We start from the raw sequence: 17,511 nt of genomic DNA on the forward strand, positions 1-17,511 counted from the left end.
GTAAATCCATAATTTAATTAAACAAAAACGGAAACATACAATAGAAAAAGAATGGATCATATATGATATCATTTAGATGTTGATAGAATAGAGCCAAATAAAAACTAAACTAGATAGATCACAAGTCATTAATAACATATTAGAATAATAAACACGTCATTTTGACACCTTAATTTACAAATTTAAAAAGCATCCAGTATTCTAGATTATTATCAAATTAACTGAGATTGTCTGAATATGTAGTGTTGGTAATTCACAATACAGACCAACACAAAGCATGCATGCATGCAATTGTAGTCTAACATTTAGTGCTTTTAGAAAAAAAAAAAAAATAGCATTCTTTGAATAAAGGAGTTCTTGGTGCTTCCTTTGCTAATTAAGAGCCAATGGAAACTCAAGTAGAAATATTAAAGACTAACTTCTGTTCATGGAAAACTGAGATTTGGATCATGAAACAACAAGAGGAAAACATACAAAAAGCTTTGGCTTTCCTTAAAAAAAGCCTGCAAGCTACAGAAGATAGGCAACAAAAAATGGAGAGCTTCCTAGCTCAGTCATCTGCTGACCCCAATTTCATTCCCAGGTTTATTCAACGACTGCTGGAAGAAGAAGAAGTCATGCGTTCTAATGGCAGTGTTAGTTGGTCTACGTCGACAATGTTGCCATTTCTGAAACCCAAACTTATGCAACTAAAAGGATTCAGAGAGATTGAAAGTCCTTTCTTGAGGAAAATGTATGAAATGGTAGATGATCCGGATACAAATGAAATCATATCGTGGAGTGTGTATGGGACAAGCTTTTTTATTCGAGACAAATTAAATTTCAAAGGTCTGCTCTTACAATACTTTGGCCATGATACAATCAAGAATTTCACTAATTGTCTCAGTGCATATGTAAGTGTCAATTTTCTAAATATTTCTACGCTGTCAACATGATTTAATGTTTATCCTAGATTGATCTGCTATAACTTTGGAGCATATATATGTCTGAAACATGTTTCGTGTCATAGTAATTGAAAAAATTCATAAAACATAACCTGTCTGATGTTTATATGTCCTGATTCAAGCAGTTTCTGATTGATTAATGATTTACATCTTGCAATTGTTAAAAGGGTTTTAAGAGAGTAGATTCATTTCTCAATGAATACAAACAAGAAAAGTTTCAAAGAGGTCAGAAGCATATGCTAAAACACATCAAGAAAAGGCCCAGTAAATCAGATACCATGAGGAATTTGCTAGAAGATATGGTGGCAGAGGTGAAAAGACTGAGAGATCATCAAGACATAGAGATAAAAAACGAGATTTTTAATTTGAAGCAGCAGGAGGAGAAAAGAAAGAACTGTTTGTCATCGCTTAAAGAATGCCTTGGACACGCTAAATGCAAGCTGATACAGATTAAAGAAAGCTCTGATTCAAGGAATGTAAGTATTTTTTTCCTTCCTTGTCGCTGTACTTGCGAGAGAAGGCTGTAAGTTTATCAAACTTAATAGACTAATAACCCTGCGGACATTTTTATAATAACTTAGAGATTTAGATTTTTTTTTAAAAGTGATTTTTGTTAGTTCCAATCTGATCTAGCGTTTAAATTAATAAATTTAACTTGTCCTTTTATAACTGCACTTTTTAAATCATACTATCTGTCCTTCTTGGATACTTTCTGATAAAATCACGGATGAATCCAGAGAAAAGAAGCAAGGCCATGGCTTGATCCATTTAAGAACATTGATAAACTGAAGATGGCTATGGAAAGAATGGAAGTTGATATTATGGATTTGGAATCAAACCATGAGGCCACAGCTCATTATCTGACTGGTTTAAAAGGCTACTTTCTTACTACAGAGTCTAGGCAACAAAAGATGGAGGTTCACATGGAAAAAACTTTAAGAATTTTCGGGTTTGATGATGAAGTTAGAAAGAAGCCTAGAGCAATGAAGCCACGACATCAAAAACTAACTAGAAGGCGCAGACCAGTTTCTGCAGCAAGCTCGGTGCAGTCCACATGCAGCCAGAATACGGTTTTGACTTATCAACCAGAAACTAGCACACCATTAAATTCCAATGATATAGCATGGGCAAGAGAACTTGAGCTTGATATGAATATTGAGTCCGGGGAGCATGGATTGGCAATTCATCATATTAACGAACAAAATGAAACGAAGCCTTCTGAAACTTGTTTAGAAAATTCTAATGACATGAACATGTGGGCTAGAGATCTTGAGGACGAGTTAGCTTCTGAAGCAGAAATACATGAAACAAAGATTCATGTTTGGACAGAACATCCAAATGCTAAATTTGAATCATATAGTACGGGAAATTGTGAACATGAAAATAAGTCAGCCACGACACTACATAATGATATGATTAAGAACTCAAGTACTCAGGCACCAGATTACCAAGTCCAAGAACAGATTAAAAAAGAAAATTTCGGAGCAAGTGAAAGAAATTGTGATGATATTGATTTGTGGGTGAGTATAGTTGAGGGTGATGTTGTATTTGAGTAGAACATCGTGTAACAATTGGAAGTTAAATTTTGCTAGGCTGGCTTCCTACATAATCAGGATCTGTAGCTTCAAAACCTTGAATTCAGTGGCACGATCCCTTCAACTAGTTTCTACATCATGAATGTTGCGCTCTCACAGATGTGCCTTTCATATATTTTCCAACAAATATATCTAATTTCTTCAACCAGATTTAAAATAAGAGAGAGGATCCTGACATCCCATCATCAGTGCAAGCAATAAATAACTAGAAGTATATGTGTGGGTACAGTGTAGTCTACCCAGTTGCTTTCACTTTGTACTAGTCTGGACCATCTGCTGTCCTCATAGGTTTTCACTATCTCAGTGTTCTTTTTCCTTTCCAATTTCTATGTAACAAAACCTATTCCCTGTATTATAAGTTCCTATGTGCAAAGTGATATGTTTTCGTAATAAACTTCCTACTTGTTATTTGGCAGTTTTCTTATAGAACAGTAAATTTTCATTACTGGCTGTTACAAGAGCAGTAAAACCTGTGCTCGACTACAACAGCCAAACCAAGATGATTGCAGAGTTGCATAATGATACTCATAATTAATCCTTTTCTTCTCGATTATACGTATCATTATAAACCTATTCAAGTCAAACAAGAACCAGCAGCAGAACAATGTTAAGAAGCACGACTCAAAATACTGAACGAACATACTGTGCAATAGATTACTACAATTTACACATAATCCATCAGACAGCGCTTATATTTAAGTATTTCTCATCTATATGGAAGTCTAACTACTTAATTACCGACAATGTAAATAATTAAGCAAACTGAAAATACCAGGTCCAATGAGAACATCACCAGCACTTTGGAAGGCAGTCAGAGTGTCTGATTCTCTGTAATGTACTTAGCAGAATCATTATTATCACATATAAAGTAAATGGAAGGGAACTTGAATTTTAGTATTCCTACAATAAACCTTCAGTCCGTACCAATTTAGAAATCTCTGTAATGTAAGTACTTAACAGAACTATTATTACAAAATATAAAGTTAATGGAAGAAAATTAATCAAATATCCTGGAATTAACATTCAATCAGTAGAAATCCTGAAATAGTGCAACTCATACTTCTAAGTTCTGATTTAACAGTACTCTTGAAGACATTTCTCCGTTTCTTAGTTCTCAATGAAATCTCATAGAAAATTCTATAAAACCATGTCACCAGATAGGGATGCTGCAGAAAAGGATCAAGTGCACCAATCAGCATCACACAATGCAATTAAATGAAGAGTGGATTTGATTTGCGGAACAAACCAACATTCAATGTGTCGCCTTTAAGATGTTTTAGAACATGCATTGCCATTGCATCATAAAGATGAGATGTAGCATGAGATTGAAATCAGGATCGCGGAGTTCAGGAAGCTCTTCAGCACTAAGGTGCATGCCTATAGAGAAAAGGAAATGGAGGAGGTGAGTGGTGGCCTTATGTGTATCAATAAGCATGTCCCAAATATACTTTCTTTGGCTTCACGTATAGTTTAAACTGTTCTGACTTCTGAGAACTTAAATTTTTAAGAAAGTACTTAAGGTCACCTTCTTTAAAGGTGGAACTTGATGCAACAATGACTTGATATGATTAATTTCTTCTAACTCGATGCAGTGAGCCAGCAACAGTAAACCGACAATTGCTGTTAATAAATCAAGGAGACGGTTGTTTCATAGTTAACGAGTCATACGTTATTATTCCATCCCAATTCTCAGTCACGATCCAAACGCTCACTACAACAATGTTATACAAAAAAATTATTTTGGCCCTATATTTGTGCCATAAAGTAAGTGAAGCCCATTTAAACTAATCGGAGTTTTGGGCCGTTCATCTAATTTTTGTGATGTGTCACGTGGCTTCTTTTTGTAATATCCAGGGTTCGTCTGGTCGAATTGTCCTGAACTTGAATTTTGAATGATTGCTGAATTCTTAGCGATATAAATATAAAAGAATATATGATTTAGAATTTTCTATTATTTATTTTTTTAACATATTTTAGAAAATTTTAAGAATGGATATTTCCAAAGAAATTAATATTATGAACTAAATGTGGAATCTCTTCTTGACACTTAAAGTGAATATTATTAATTAAATATTTAAATAAAGCTGTAACAAAATAATGGGCAAAGTAAGTCCCGTGTGAAGAAAACGATAGGCTAAGGTATTATGTTTATATTTATTTATTGTTGTGCACTAAGCCGGGAGTCTGCAGGGAAACGGCGGGAATACTGAGTGTAGTCGGACTGTGTAGATCATTAATTCATTAAATAATCTTCAAGTGGAGTAGTTACTACTTGACTGCTACATTAGACTAGGGGTGATTGCGGTCCGGTTTGGTTCGGTTTGGAGGTAGAACCGGAACCAAACCATACATTAGCGGTTTTTTAAAATCTCAAACCAACCCATGACCCGCAAACCAATTAACCCGGACCAAGCGGTGCGGTTTTTGATGGTTCGGTTAAGCGGATTGATCGGTTTATAACTAAGGCTTATAATCAGAGATGAGGATTCATGAATAATATTAGAAAATAAAGTATCATTTTGTCTCCATTTACACAATTTCACATAGTTAAATTAAAATAAAAAATTTAGTCTAATAAAATGCATAAACTTGAATATTCGAAGTCGTGAATTACTGAATTGATATGACTCGTAGTTGGTATTGATAAGTTAAGTACCTAAACAACAACCTAACAAGTATAAACTAAAAAATTAATATATTTATATAAAATTAATATTTTGTATATATATAATATTAAATATTTATATTGTATATATAGAAATATGCGGTTCGGTTTTATAACGGGTTGGGTTAATATAAAACCGAAACCAACCCACAAACCACGGTTTTTTAAATTAGTCGAACCGAAACCGTAAACCTCATTTCGGTTTCGGTTTGGATTGGATTAATATCGGATTGGGTTATGCGGATTTTGCGGTTTAAACCAGACCGTGATCACCCCTACATTAGACCTTATACTTATTGAATTAAATAATCTTTAATGTTAGTAAATCTTAACTAAATTTTATATTTTGTGTATTATATGTGTTGTTATTAAAAAAATTTCATGATCAAGATAATCTTGTTTATAAATTTATATTCGCTGTTCTGTAATTTTTGAATTTGTTGTCTCGTAATTCTGATCATCAAAAAACCTTAGCTAAAAACTGAGTTGACATACTAAAATTGAAAAATATAATCAATAATCTTCAAAAAATCACACTCCAACCGTAACCACCTATTGTCTATAATTTTTAGCTAACCTCTTATGATTATATTTATTGAACCTTATGGGCATGCAAGAAATCTATAAAAAAATTACACATCATTTATTAATGTATTAAACTCATATTTTCTATTTTTTTAAAAAAATATCCTATGTTGTGTTTATAACAATCTAAATATTAACAACATACTATTTTTATATTATAACCAATCAATATAGTTAATACAATCGAAACATAATATCTTATAGGGCTCAACAAATTTTATATAATATTTTACGCATCCAATTTATCCGACGATTATATCCAATCTCGTTGAAAATGCTCTTACAGTGTATATCGATCTAGCAGGTTTATACCAAAGTTTTGAATTAATAATATAATTTTATTATAAAAAAATATTAAAAATTTGAATTAAATAAATATGCTTGATATATAAAGATTTTTATTAGGGTGTCTATCCTATGTTTCTCACTGAACCCCTCCGACACAACCCAATACTTTTTTTTTTAAAGGCAAACCCAATACTTAATAAACGAGTATGAAGGGGAAACAAAATGTGCGATTAATTAGAAATCCGACATAATATTTTAAATTCATAAACTATAATTTAAAAATAACATAAGTTATTCTTATTATTTCGTAAAAAACTGGTTTAAATATAAGCGGATAAAAAGCGGAAACAACCGCAGAACAGAGTAGAGATAAAGTGAAAAAGCCAAGGAAGAAGCTGCTCGCTCCCTCCACAGCTAAAGGTTAGTGATGGAAATGAGAGACTTTTTTCCCTGAATTTTTTATTATTTTGAAGTAATTTACAACACTGGTAACATGAGAAAACTTGAATCTTTGTCTTGTGCCAACAGTTATGATGATATACACTTGGATTTTATATTCAGTATACATCTTCTCAAATTTCAAGGATGCTCTGCTGGATTCTGCAATTACAAACATACCCAGATCAAGAAAGACAACATTAGTGTTGTATGTGAATGAGTTTGGTGCACAAGGAGATGGCTTCACTGATGACACTGAGGTAGCTAGCTGCTCAACCTTACTAATGTTCTTGACTGTGTAATAAAAACGGACCATGTTTGTTTCGAGGGATTATAATCTTTTTATTATTATCATCTTATTTTAACAAATGTGAAAAATTATAATCCCATGAATTCATATCCCAATCATCGTTTTAGTTCATTTACATGGGATTTGTAGCCTTGTAGGAATTAATCAGAAAAGTGATTATAGTATAATCCCATGGGATTGTAATCATCTAAATTTAAAGAAAATAATGTAGTTATTCCGGGATTGATTCAACATGTCTCGTTTCATGTGAATATATTTAGTTAAGTTTAGATTTCTAGAACAGAGAAGCAGATTTATTATGTACTTAATTTTTCATTCCATATAGGCTTTGGAAGAGATCTGGAAAGTTGCTTGTTCTTCATCTTTAAGAGCAGAAATTGTAATCCCCTCACAATATTCAGTTTTGGTTCGACCAATTCAGCTTGCTGGGCCTTGTCGATCCCGGGTGACTATAACGGTATGTACTAAACTTGGTTAGTTCAGCATCCTTTATTTTACTAATATAAGCCTCTTTTTGTTGTTTTACTAGTACATTGCTCTTGTGCATACCTGAATTTGCAATTTAAACTCTAATTAGGATTTTACTTACTACGATTTTTTGCACCTTGTACAGATTTTGGGCAGCATATTAGCCCCCAAAAGCCCTGATGTTTGGGATGGTCTTAATAAACAGAAATGGATATATTTCACTGGAGTGAACAATCTTCTTGTACAAGGGCATGGTGTAGTTAATGGGATGGGCAGGGAATGGTGGGTTAGATCTTGCAAAGTTAACACGACAAATGTATTGCTCTATTATTTGCCAATGGTTTTTCGTATTGTTTTCTTCTCTTTATCTAGTTTTATTTATAACTAGCTTCGACGCTTTCTTTTGGCAGCCATGTCAGCATGCTCCGACGGTTAGTTCTATTATGTTTTTGGAGCAGCATATTTGCTTTTACTTTTATCTGGACAAAGTGAATCTTTTTACCACGTATGCTGATTGACATTGATGCAGGCCATGACATTTCATAGATGTGAGAATCTGAAAGTTAGAAATCTTATGATAATAGATAGTCAACAAATGCACATGGCTTTCACTAGTTGTGTTAAGGTTGTGGCGTCACGATTGAGAGTGTCAGCGCCTGTGGCTAGCCCCAACACAGATGGGATCCACATAAGTGCTTCTACTCGTGTCGAAGTTAAGAATACCATCATACGTACTGGTTGGTTTTATTAATTAACTTCATTATTCTATTTACCATGTAAGAAATTTTAATCGGGTTTAGCATGTACAGTATAAGTGTTCTACTTCTACTGCACTTTTTCCTAGATGGAGGAAATTGGATCTTTTAACTGGAGGATTTAATCTTTTATGAGTTATTTAGGGTTTTTTAATGAGAGGAAAATAACTGAAACTACATAGAGGCTGTAGAAATCTCTTTCCAGAACTAAAATGACTAAATTATTTTCTCTACTTTGTAACAACTATTTTTATGATGATAACTGTAGTACCATAACTCGAATCACAGTACTGAAAAGGGTTAAAGTGGTTAGTATTATTGTAAATCCCATCCTTGATGTTTTGTGTTGTTCTGTTTTATCTAAAAGAAATCATTTCTTCTAGGTTTCTTCTGTATTAGAACCACTTTTATACTGAATGCTTCACAAATTTTCTGCAGGAGATGATTGCATTTCTATAGTGAGCAACTCTTCACGTATTCGTGTTAGAAACATCACTTGTGGCCCTGGCCATGGAATAAGGTAGACTATTATGATATGATTTCGATAAGATTCTGTATTATATTACCTTACAATTTGACCTTTATTGGTAGCATTGGGAGTTTGGGAAAATCAAACACATGGTCTCAGGTGCACGATGTAAGGGTGGACGGAGCTCATTTTTTAAATACAGAAAACGGGGTGAGGATAAAAACATGGCAGGTACAATAACATCTCTAAGAATTAGGCAATTAGTGGAATCATTATCTTCACTTAATAAGTCTTTTCAAGTAAATTTGTTCCTCACCCAAATGCACTCAGTTCAGTGAACTAAGTAAAACTATATATTTGAAATAAACCCCTTCTTTCCATGCTCCCGCACTATCCAATATTATAATTTCCAGGGAGGTAGCGGTTTTGCCAGCCAGATTACATTTAAAGATATTTGGATGGAAAATGTTTCAAATCCAATCATAATTGATCAGTATTATTGTGATTCGCGGTCAGCATGTCAAAACCAGGTGCACATCCTTTAAGTTTTTGTTTCAACTGAAATTTTGTTATTGTGATTCTTTCAGAGATTTTTTTTTAATGTATTTTTTTATATTTTTAATTGGTCAAATATTCAATTGTCTGGAAGTCTATTTAACTGATGACTCCAACCTCTTCTGATTATGGGCTAGAATAGTTTGAACAAACATTGTTATATTAAATCTTATTATAGCTTTAATCCGAAAATGCAGAGAGCTAGTTACAAAAAATCAAATAATATTTATGTGTGTCAAATATTTTTAGATACTCAAATAGAGGCCTAACTTTTAATGTTGAGTGACATATGCAGACTTCGGCTCTTCTGGTGAAAAATATATCATACATACACATCAAAGGAACTTCAGCTACGGAGAATGCTATAAGATTTGCTTGCAGTGATACCTACCCATGTCAAGGGTTATACCTGGAAGATATACAACTTGTACCAGAGTCTGGGGGTGTATCAAAGTCATTTTGTTGGGAAGCTGAAGGCTCAAGTTCAGGTCAAATATACCCGCCTCCTTGCTTTTCATGTGGAGGAAGCTTTATTGATCAGAAAGTAAGGTCTGACCCCATGCTCAAATCTATCTGAATATACCGCAGTTCCACTCTATGCATGCTCTGAGCAATGTGAGCAATCTACTAGCGCTTGAACCACAAAGGTTAGACTGTATATAGAACGACCCCAATGAGTATTAGGCCAGCTAGATTGTGTTTCTTGGTTTTGTTCATGGTACATATATCATGCAGACAATTCTGATTTCTGATTGAATTCACAGAGCTGTGATTTGTGGCTTGGCAAATTTAGATGCAGTCGTGACAGCAACAACATACTGTAATGTGCACAAGTACAGGAACTCAAGTTGAAGTTGATTGAACTCAGTATCTTGAACAACCTAGAGTAGAGTCAGAGATCTGTGAAAAACTAATGAGGCGACTTCAAAATTTACAAGCTGCTTTATATATTTTTGTAAAATGAAAGTATTATTAGATTATATTAGATCTAACAAGTATAACTTTGCTAAACATGCAATTTCTCTATAACCAGATAGCACCTCAGCAGTCACTAATTAATAGGCACAATCACAACACAAAAAATATATCCCTTGTCTGCTACATAATACTCCCTCGGTCTTCTTATTCATTTACACTTTATTTTCCCAACTGGTTGACACGAATTTTAATGTGCATATAAAGTATAGGTTCACAATTTTCTTAAAAAAAATTTCTTGTTACGTATAAAAATTTATACATTAAACTTTTATTCAGAAGAATAAAAAATTAAAATAATTTATCAAATTATATTTTGTGAGAGTCTTAAAATGTGTATTGGGTCCCGTTTGCTAATGTAAACAAGTACAAGCCTTAAAATAATCGGTTGTTCTCATGAATAGACAATTAAATCATAGTTTGAAGATAATGTATATACAAATACAAGTACTCACTTCATGCATTCTCGTTGAATTAGCAGTACCTTGTTTATCATGCCCTGATGGAGATATCGCTTGAGCTATCAATCTGAACTGCGATTCCATACAAAATTTCATCAATCAATCAAGACCCCCGCTTACAATCAAGAAGTGAAAACAAACCTCTCACTGGAGAGAGTAAACTGTTAGGTATCAGCCCATTACAAGGTAACATGGACTTTGGTGATCCAAAATATATAAGGATAATAATTGTATGTTTAGACAATTATTATAAGATATGTCTTGGTCATAAAGATAGAAGACCCAGTTGAAATTGGATTCTGATTTGAGTTAGAAATCAGAATTGGATTAGGATTATGTGTAGCTGTTTTAGAATTAGATTCTGATTTGTCTAGTTTGAGATGACTATATATACATAGTCATATTGTGTTTGATAGGTGTGCTCAAGATGTAGACTTAGGTATTGCTTGCGGGCGGATACTTGAGTAGTAGGCTTGAGTATCTAAGTTTGGTTGGTTGTATTATTGATAATTGTTTTGATTAATAATACAAGTTGGGACATGGGTTTTCCACGTCAAATATATTGTTTTGTGTGTGATTTGCATTAGAAGTTGAATCTCGTGTTTTTATCCCTAACATAAACAACCTGAAATACAAGCTAAAAATCAAAATAAAAGTAAACTAAAAGTAAGTGTTAATAAAAAAATTTAGATCCGATAGTCGAAGCTACAAGAAAGGTGATTAACTCTCAATCCGATAAGCTACGCTTAAATCGAAGAAAAACATAAACCTAAAGCTCCGATGATGTATATCTAAAAAAAATAAACCAACCTAATCAAAAGGATAGAAATCCTCCCCGGAGAGGAAGATAAACAAATCAAACAAAACAAATGAAAGAGTTTGGAGATTTCCACCGATGAAAGCCAATAGAAGCCCCTGAGATAATAAAGGCGACTACCTCAAGAATAGAAAGAATTTTAGGATATTTCAGACTCATAAGTTACTTAATATTATATTGTTAAAGATAAAAATACGATATTCAGCTTCTAATGTAAAAGGCGCACACACAAATATGACCTAAAAAACCCACAGCCCAACTTGTATTATCAATCAAAAGCATTATCAATAATACAATCAAACTAACCATAATATTGAAAGCTAACAATACTCAAACATAAGCTTTCAGACGATACTAAATTACATCTTGAGTACACCTATTAAAAATAACTAACCCCACTCAGAATCAAATTCTGAATTCAACTTGATCAGAATCCAATTTATATTAGGTTAATACCCAAAAATCCTTCCCGTATTTTATGACCAAAACATACTTTTATAATAATTGTCTAAACATATAATTATTATCCATACGTGTTTTGAATTACCCAAGCTCTTTAACATTTTAATGAGATGATACGCAACAATCTTTGTCTTCAGTCCAGTACAATTTTATAACTAAATCGAGAATCACCATCAAAACTCAGACGTCCATCCGGCAATGCCTCCTGTCAAACAAGAATAACCCGTCAAACAAGAATAAACCCTTCTCATTCCTACAAACTTTGAGTGTTACCAAATTTTACTTTGATGAACTCCAAATCACCGTTTTTCATAATAATAGTATATCCATCTACAAAATCACGTTCATCAATCATGAGAGCTCTTTCATCTGATGAGTCACTCGATCCTTTCACAATCTTCCGGGTTAAAATCGCAAGGATATTGATGGTGGGATCTTGACTATGTAATGAGTTCACGTTGGAATGGGCACGGGGGCACTTCGGGGTCGGGGCTCATGTTCATCAATCACGAGAGCCCTTTCATCTGATGAGTCACTCGATCCTTCTCACTATCTTCCGGGTAAAAATCATAAAGACATTGATGGTGGGATCTTGACTATGTAATGAGTTCATGTACACCGGGGCACCTCGGGGTCGGAAAGGTGAGCTCTTGCAATATTCAAAGGCATTTCTTCCAAAGCCTGTGAAGGCATTTCACACCAATGTGAAGTTTGTTACACATGAACTAGGGTACATGTCACGGCAGTTTTCACTGGCATGCCTATAGGCATGTATTTTACAAAAAGGCATGCCCAAATGGCATGCCATTTTCCATTAAATATAACAAAAACTGCTGCATCATTACAGAATTGATACTAAAGTGCACTTACAAATAAACAAAAGTTAGTAAATATTAAGAACAGAACTTAGTACAGTACTAACTTATATTAGTAGTTTATCTAATATTTAACTATGAAGTTGGACTATATTTAAAATTTTCAATATTTATAAGATATAATATTTATATAAATTTTATTATTTATATAAAAAATTAGTAAAAAAGCATGCCAAATGGACAAAATGCATGCCTAGGGCATGCCCAGTCTGGCATGCCCAATCTGGCATGCCCGTGCCGCTGTGACATGAACCCTAACATGAACTGAAATAAGAAGTTTTAAAACCATTTGTTTGCGAGTATTATTTCCTAACACCTGAATCTTGAGGAGATTATATCAAAGGGGTTGAATACAATTTCCACGTCTTTTTCTGTTATAAACCTTGTCCTTTGATTTATATAATTCATTTTTTAGTATTATCCATTGTCATATATAAATATTATGTTAACAAAATTGGACAATCTCTTATCAATTAGACACCTAATCAATAATATAACTGTCATCCTTGATTAATTACAGAACTCTTATAATCTAGTACTCTCTCCGTCCCACCAGACTTTTTACGCTACTTTTTGCCACGCATTTTAAGAAACCTATAAAGTATAGTTCCACAATGTTTTTTTTTAAAATCATGAAAAAAAGTTTGACGTTTAAATTTTTATTCAAAAAAAATATAAACTAAAAAAACGTTATTCAACTATACTTTATAAGAGCCTCAAAATACGTGCAAACAGTGAACGTAAACATCCCGGTAGGACGGAGGGAGTATATACTAAATTGGGGGCATTATTCTAATATAGTAATAAACGACTTCAAATTTTGTTTCATGTTTCCACGGGTTCATTAATATAGAGTAGCAAACAAGGTCGACTAAAAATGACAGATCTTTTTAGTGTTTGCAGTTTTGAGAGTCGACCTCCAAGATTTTAGCCGCCACTTCTCCGCTCTTCATCCTTCATCCCCTCTCCTGATTAATCATCTTCGCTCTTCCATCTTCTCTTATATTTATCAGTTTTATTAATAAAACCAATATCAAATTTTTTTGGGTGAGTTTTTGTTGAGTACCTTGTCATCAAGGTTGTGGCCATCTTTTTGGGATGTTTGTGTTTGTTTTGATATTTCTGTGTGTCTTGTTATGGATTTTGGTAACGTTTTTAAGAAGGTGTTACATGATATTTTGAGTGATCCATATGGCTTGTATCAAATATGGCACGGTGGTAAATATTGCAAGAGCTCACCTTTCACGACATAATATTATTCATGTTTTGGGGTCATTTTTTGATCCAATATCAGTGGATGTAATTGATAATTCTGAACATTGGGCTACAGATGCGGCTGCTTATGTGAATGTCGATTGTGATGCTACTATGTTCACAACTGATGTAGGTTATATTGTTCGAGATTTGATTGTGATACTTTTTGGTTCAAAGAATTTAAATATTCTATTTGTTAAGTGATCTGAAAACAAAGCGGTTATCTGTTTAGCTCGTTTTTTGTTTCTTAATCGGGTTGTAATTGACAGTTCGAGAGTTTGTCTCGGCTGGGTTTTGGTTATTTATTAAATTATTCGCATTTCATCAAAAAAAATGACAGATTATTTATCCTATTAAAGTGCTCAATTTTTTGTCTCATAAATCCTACTTTTAGTATGTCAAACAGTTTATTATATATATATGCCAAACAGTTTATTATATATATATATATATATGCTTTTAATTTATTTATTAGAGGCAAAAATTTAGGTTGTATTTGGTTGGAATGAATGAAAATGGAAGAAATCTTTAGGATGGAATTTGAATTAGGCTTAATGACCCTTTAACCCTCAAAGTTTGGATGGATGTTTCGATGCGGCCTCGATGTTTTAAATCGTTCGATTCAGCCCTTAAAGTTTCACTATTATACCTTTTAGCCCTTTTTTCAAATAACGCTATATAACGGAGGGTAAACTTGACAATCCATATTCAGGGTAAAGTTTTGGGGTACCTTTTAACCCCTAAAGTATACATCTCATTCCTTTTAACCCTTAAAGAATACATTAAAATACATTAGATGTTCCTTTTAACCCTCGATGTTTAATGCCCTTTTAACCCTCACGCGTGAAATGTCAACTTTGTCCACCCCGTTATATACCGGTATACGCCATAAGGGCTAAAAGGTATATTCGGAAAATTTGGAGTGTTGAATCGAACGACTTTAAACATCGAGACCGCATCGGAACATTTATTTAAACCTCGAGGGCTAAAAGGTCATTAAGCCTTTGAATTATTATTTAGTTAAATGTTGATAATTTCATTCTTTTACCATTCCATCCCTGTCACCCATAGCTAAGACTCAAACCCTCATCTTTGGGAATGAATGCTTCATTCCTTGTTATACTTATTTTCTATCCAAATCTTATCATACAAAATTTACACTTATCTCTTATTTTTTTTTCCAAAATCCTCCCTCCTACCCTCTATTATTACCTTTTATTTTCCCTCATTACATTCCATTCATCCCAACCAAACATAAAATTATTGCTTAGTTTATCACAATTATCATTGCCTTTAAATTCATTTCAATTCCGAATCATTTTAAGATGAGACCGCAAAGCTAATATGAGTGGAATAGTTGAAACAAGTAGATGCAAAATCTAATTTCTTGCCCTGAACCCTTACAATTATCCCTATTTTGTTCATTTTGCGTTAAAGATAGATTTTCTTTTAAGAAGACATATTTTGTTTCTTCGATATTGAACAACAAAAACTCAGTTTGGAATCCTTGAGCTTACTCCTTTAAAAAGTAACAGTCGTGTCACATTAAAATTGGTTAGAACTGCTTTGGAGATGATCATTGTTTCGGATTTGATGTTCTCCATGAAATAATCACGAGGGAAAAAAACAAGAACACATGCATTTAAGCAACGAGAGGAGACTGAAATAGACATCTGACCCTTTAAGAGAAGGACCGCAAACGTTGTCATCATCCCCCCTTGCGCACAAGCTCACGGGATTAACCCCACACCACGTCAGATCCACCAACTCTTGAGTAACACCCTTCATCAAAACTAGAAACCCTGGACCACTAATGCTCGGAGCATCTGGACCCTGCAATCTTGGCTGTCTATTGTCATAGATTCACTCAACTTTGTACTTGTTTAACTATAGTACTTATAATCACGGGAGTCCGCAGATTTTATGTCTTTACACAAACGACCAGAATCGACAATATCATACTAACTTGACCAACATACAAACGAGCAGAATCGACAATATCATACTAATTTGACCAACATACAAACGAGCAGAATCGACAATATCATACTAACTTGTCCAACATACAAGTTAGATCCTGAAAAGTCGAAAATTCCAACTTCTTTCTGAGTTAAAAGCCAAAATGGCCGGAATCGACAATATCATACTAACTTGTCCAACATACAAGTTAGATCTTGAAAAGTCGAAAATCCTAACTTCTTTCTGAGTTAAAAGCCAAAATGGCCTGCTACTTATATAATCAAACAACTTAGTTATTACAAACAAGTTTACACAATTAACAACTCTAATTCTCTTACTAATTACGAATGCTGAAACAGAGAACACAACCAAGAGTAAAAACAAGAAGCAAGCTGAAACTTATTAAGAACTAAGAACCAAGAACCAAAACATCACCCAGCGTTCCTTGATCAGCCAGTGTTGCTAAAGGCGAACTACTGGGATCTGTTGTGGCTGTTGCAGATTAAGACGAGAGCAAGACCTGACCATTTCTCCAGCAATGGGGATGACTGGAAGATTATCACAGTTGCATATCTCCACCATGAACCCATCAGGATCATGGAAAAACAGCTGGTCCACATATATCCCTCCTTCTTCCACGCGTTGCCTCACGTAATCGATCTCCATGTCCTTGAGCTTCTTCTCCACCGCACCCATGCTCTCACACTGCATCACCCCAAACCGACGCTTGTTTTCATTAATTATAATCATTCATCAAGGAATTAAACATCTCGTATTTTATTTTAAGCACAATTAGATAGTTCAGGTGGTTAGTTTATATTCCACCGTCCCAGGACACCCCGTTCGACTCTCTACTCTATTTCAGAGAACTTGCATAAATTTCAAGCTGTGACTACGTTTTACACCAATTTACAATATTGTGCTCCAGCCACTTTTTTGCAAAATTTAAAATTCAGCCAAAATATTACAAATCGGTGTAAAACATAGCTACATCCTTCAAATTTACTCTTTAATAAATATAAACAACATAGCCAAGGACACACCTGGAAGGAGATATGATTATCCTTGGGATTGATCACTCTTTTCTTAGGCATATTTTGTGGATCTTCAGATTGCAACAAATGTATTCCTATGCCATAGCCAAACAGCCTACACATAAAAACACAAATTAAAGCAAGAATTTTGTAACAAAACAAAAAATGGGATTCACATAGGATAAGAGTTACCAAGCTCCGTTAAAATCAAATGATCCGGGTCTCCTCACAGGTGCAAAACCCAGAACATGCTTGTAAAAATCCATGGATTCTTCAATAGATTTGCAGACGAGTGAAATGTGATTCAGAGATTTCAGATGCAGGGGATTTTGCTCTGAGTTCCCTTTCATTTTGTAAATTAATAATTTCACGATGGTGATTTGGATAAGGATGAGCTATTATCACGGCCAAGAAATCTTCAAAATGGATCAGGATTATGATGATCAGATAAAAAAGAGAATGAGTAGATGAATTGATGGCTTGTACAAATAATCAAACTATATATAAATCTCAATGCACAGATGTCATTGTCTGTAGTACTCGTCTGTTTACACACAATCATCAGAATTGTGTGTGTACACGTGGTCATCATTTCTCGCCAT

General features: G+C 33.9%; 3 protein-coding genes across 7 annotated transcripts; 2 read left to right on the forward strand and 1 right to left on the reverse strand.

The window, feature by feature from the left end:
* The first annotated feature begins 533 nt into the window (after window positions 1-533).
* LOC108207331 (uncharacterized) lies at window positions 534-2,500 on the forward strand. The gene is made up of 3 exons (XM_017377787.1): window positions 534-893; window positions 1,112-1,420; window positions 1,682-2,500. The coding sequence occupies exons 1-3, from the start codon at window positions 534-536 to the stop codon at window positions 2,498-2,500; spliced, it is 1,488 nt and encodes a 495-aa protein (XP_017233276.1).
* A 3,895-nt stretch (window positions 2,501-6,395) lies between these two features.
* On the forward strand, window positions 6,396-10,073 carry LOC108205895 (probable polygalacturonase At1g80170). 5 transcript variants are annotated; one of them, XM_064087128.1, is made up of 12 exons: window positions 6,396-6,497; window positions 6,606-6,775; window positions 7,151-7,282; window positions 7,439-7,609; window positions 7,704-7,724; window positions 7,823-8,030; window positions 8,487-8,568; window positions 8,640-8,748; window positions 8,931-9,047; window positions 9,368-9,560; window positions 9,661-9,719; window positions 9,837-10,073. In XM_064087128.1, the coding sequence occupies exons 2-11, from the start codon at window positions 6,608-6,610 to the stop codon at window positions 9,708-9,710; spliced, it is 1,251 nt and encodes a 416-aa protein (XP_063943198.1). In that variant the 5' UTR covers window positions 6,396-6,497; window positions 6,606-6,607; the 3' UTR covers window positions 9,711-9,719; window positions 9,837-10,073. The 5 variants fall into 5 exon arrangements, 4 of the variants coding, with proteins under 4 accessions (XP_063943198.1, XP_063943197.1, XP_017231504.1 ...); XR_010288760.1 differs by having other exon boundaries at window positions 9,368-9,719; XM_064087127.1 differs by having other exon boundaries at window positions 9,661-10,073.
* Window positions 10,074-15,409: 5,336 nt separating this feature from the next.
* LOC108209817 (glyoxylase I 4) lies at window positions 15,410-17,511 on the reverse strand. The gene is made up of 3 exons (XM_017380947.2): window positions 17,102-17,511; window positions 16,919-17,024; window positions 15,410-16,580 (listed from the first exon to the last, which is right to left on the reverse strand). Exons 1-3 carry the CDS (start codon window positions 17,257-17,259, stop codon window positions 16,338-16,340), a joined length of 507 nt encoding a protein of 168 aa, XP_017236436.1. The 5' UTR covers window positions 17,260-17,511; the 3' UTR covers window positions 15,410-16,337.

The sequence above is a fragment of the Daucus carota genome, chromosome 2 (genome assembly GCF_001625215.2).
Source record: "Daucus carota subsp. sativus chromosome 2, DH1 v3.0, whole genome shotgun sequence".
NCBI lineage: Eukaryota > Viridiplantae > Streptophyta > Magnoliopsida > Apiales > Apiaceae > Daucus > Daucus carota.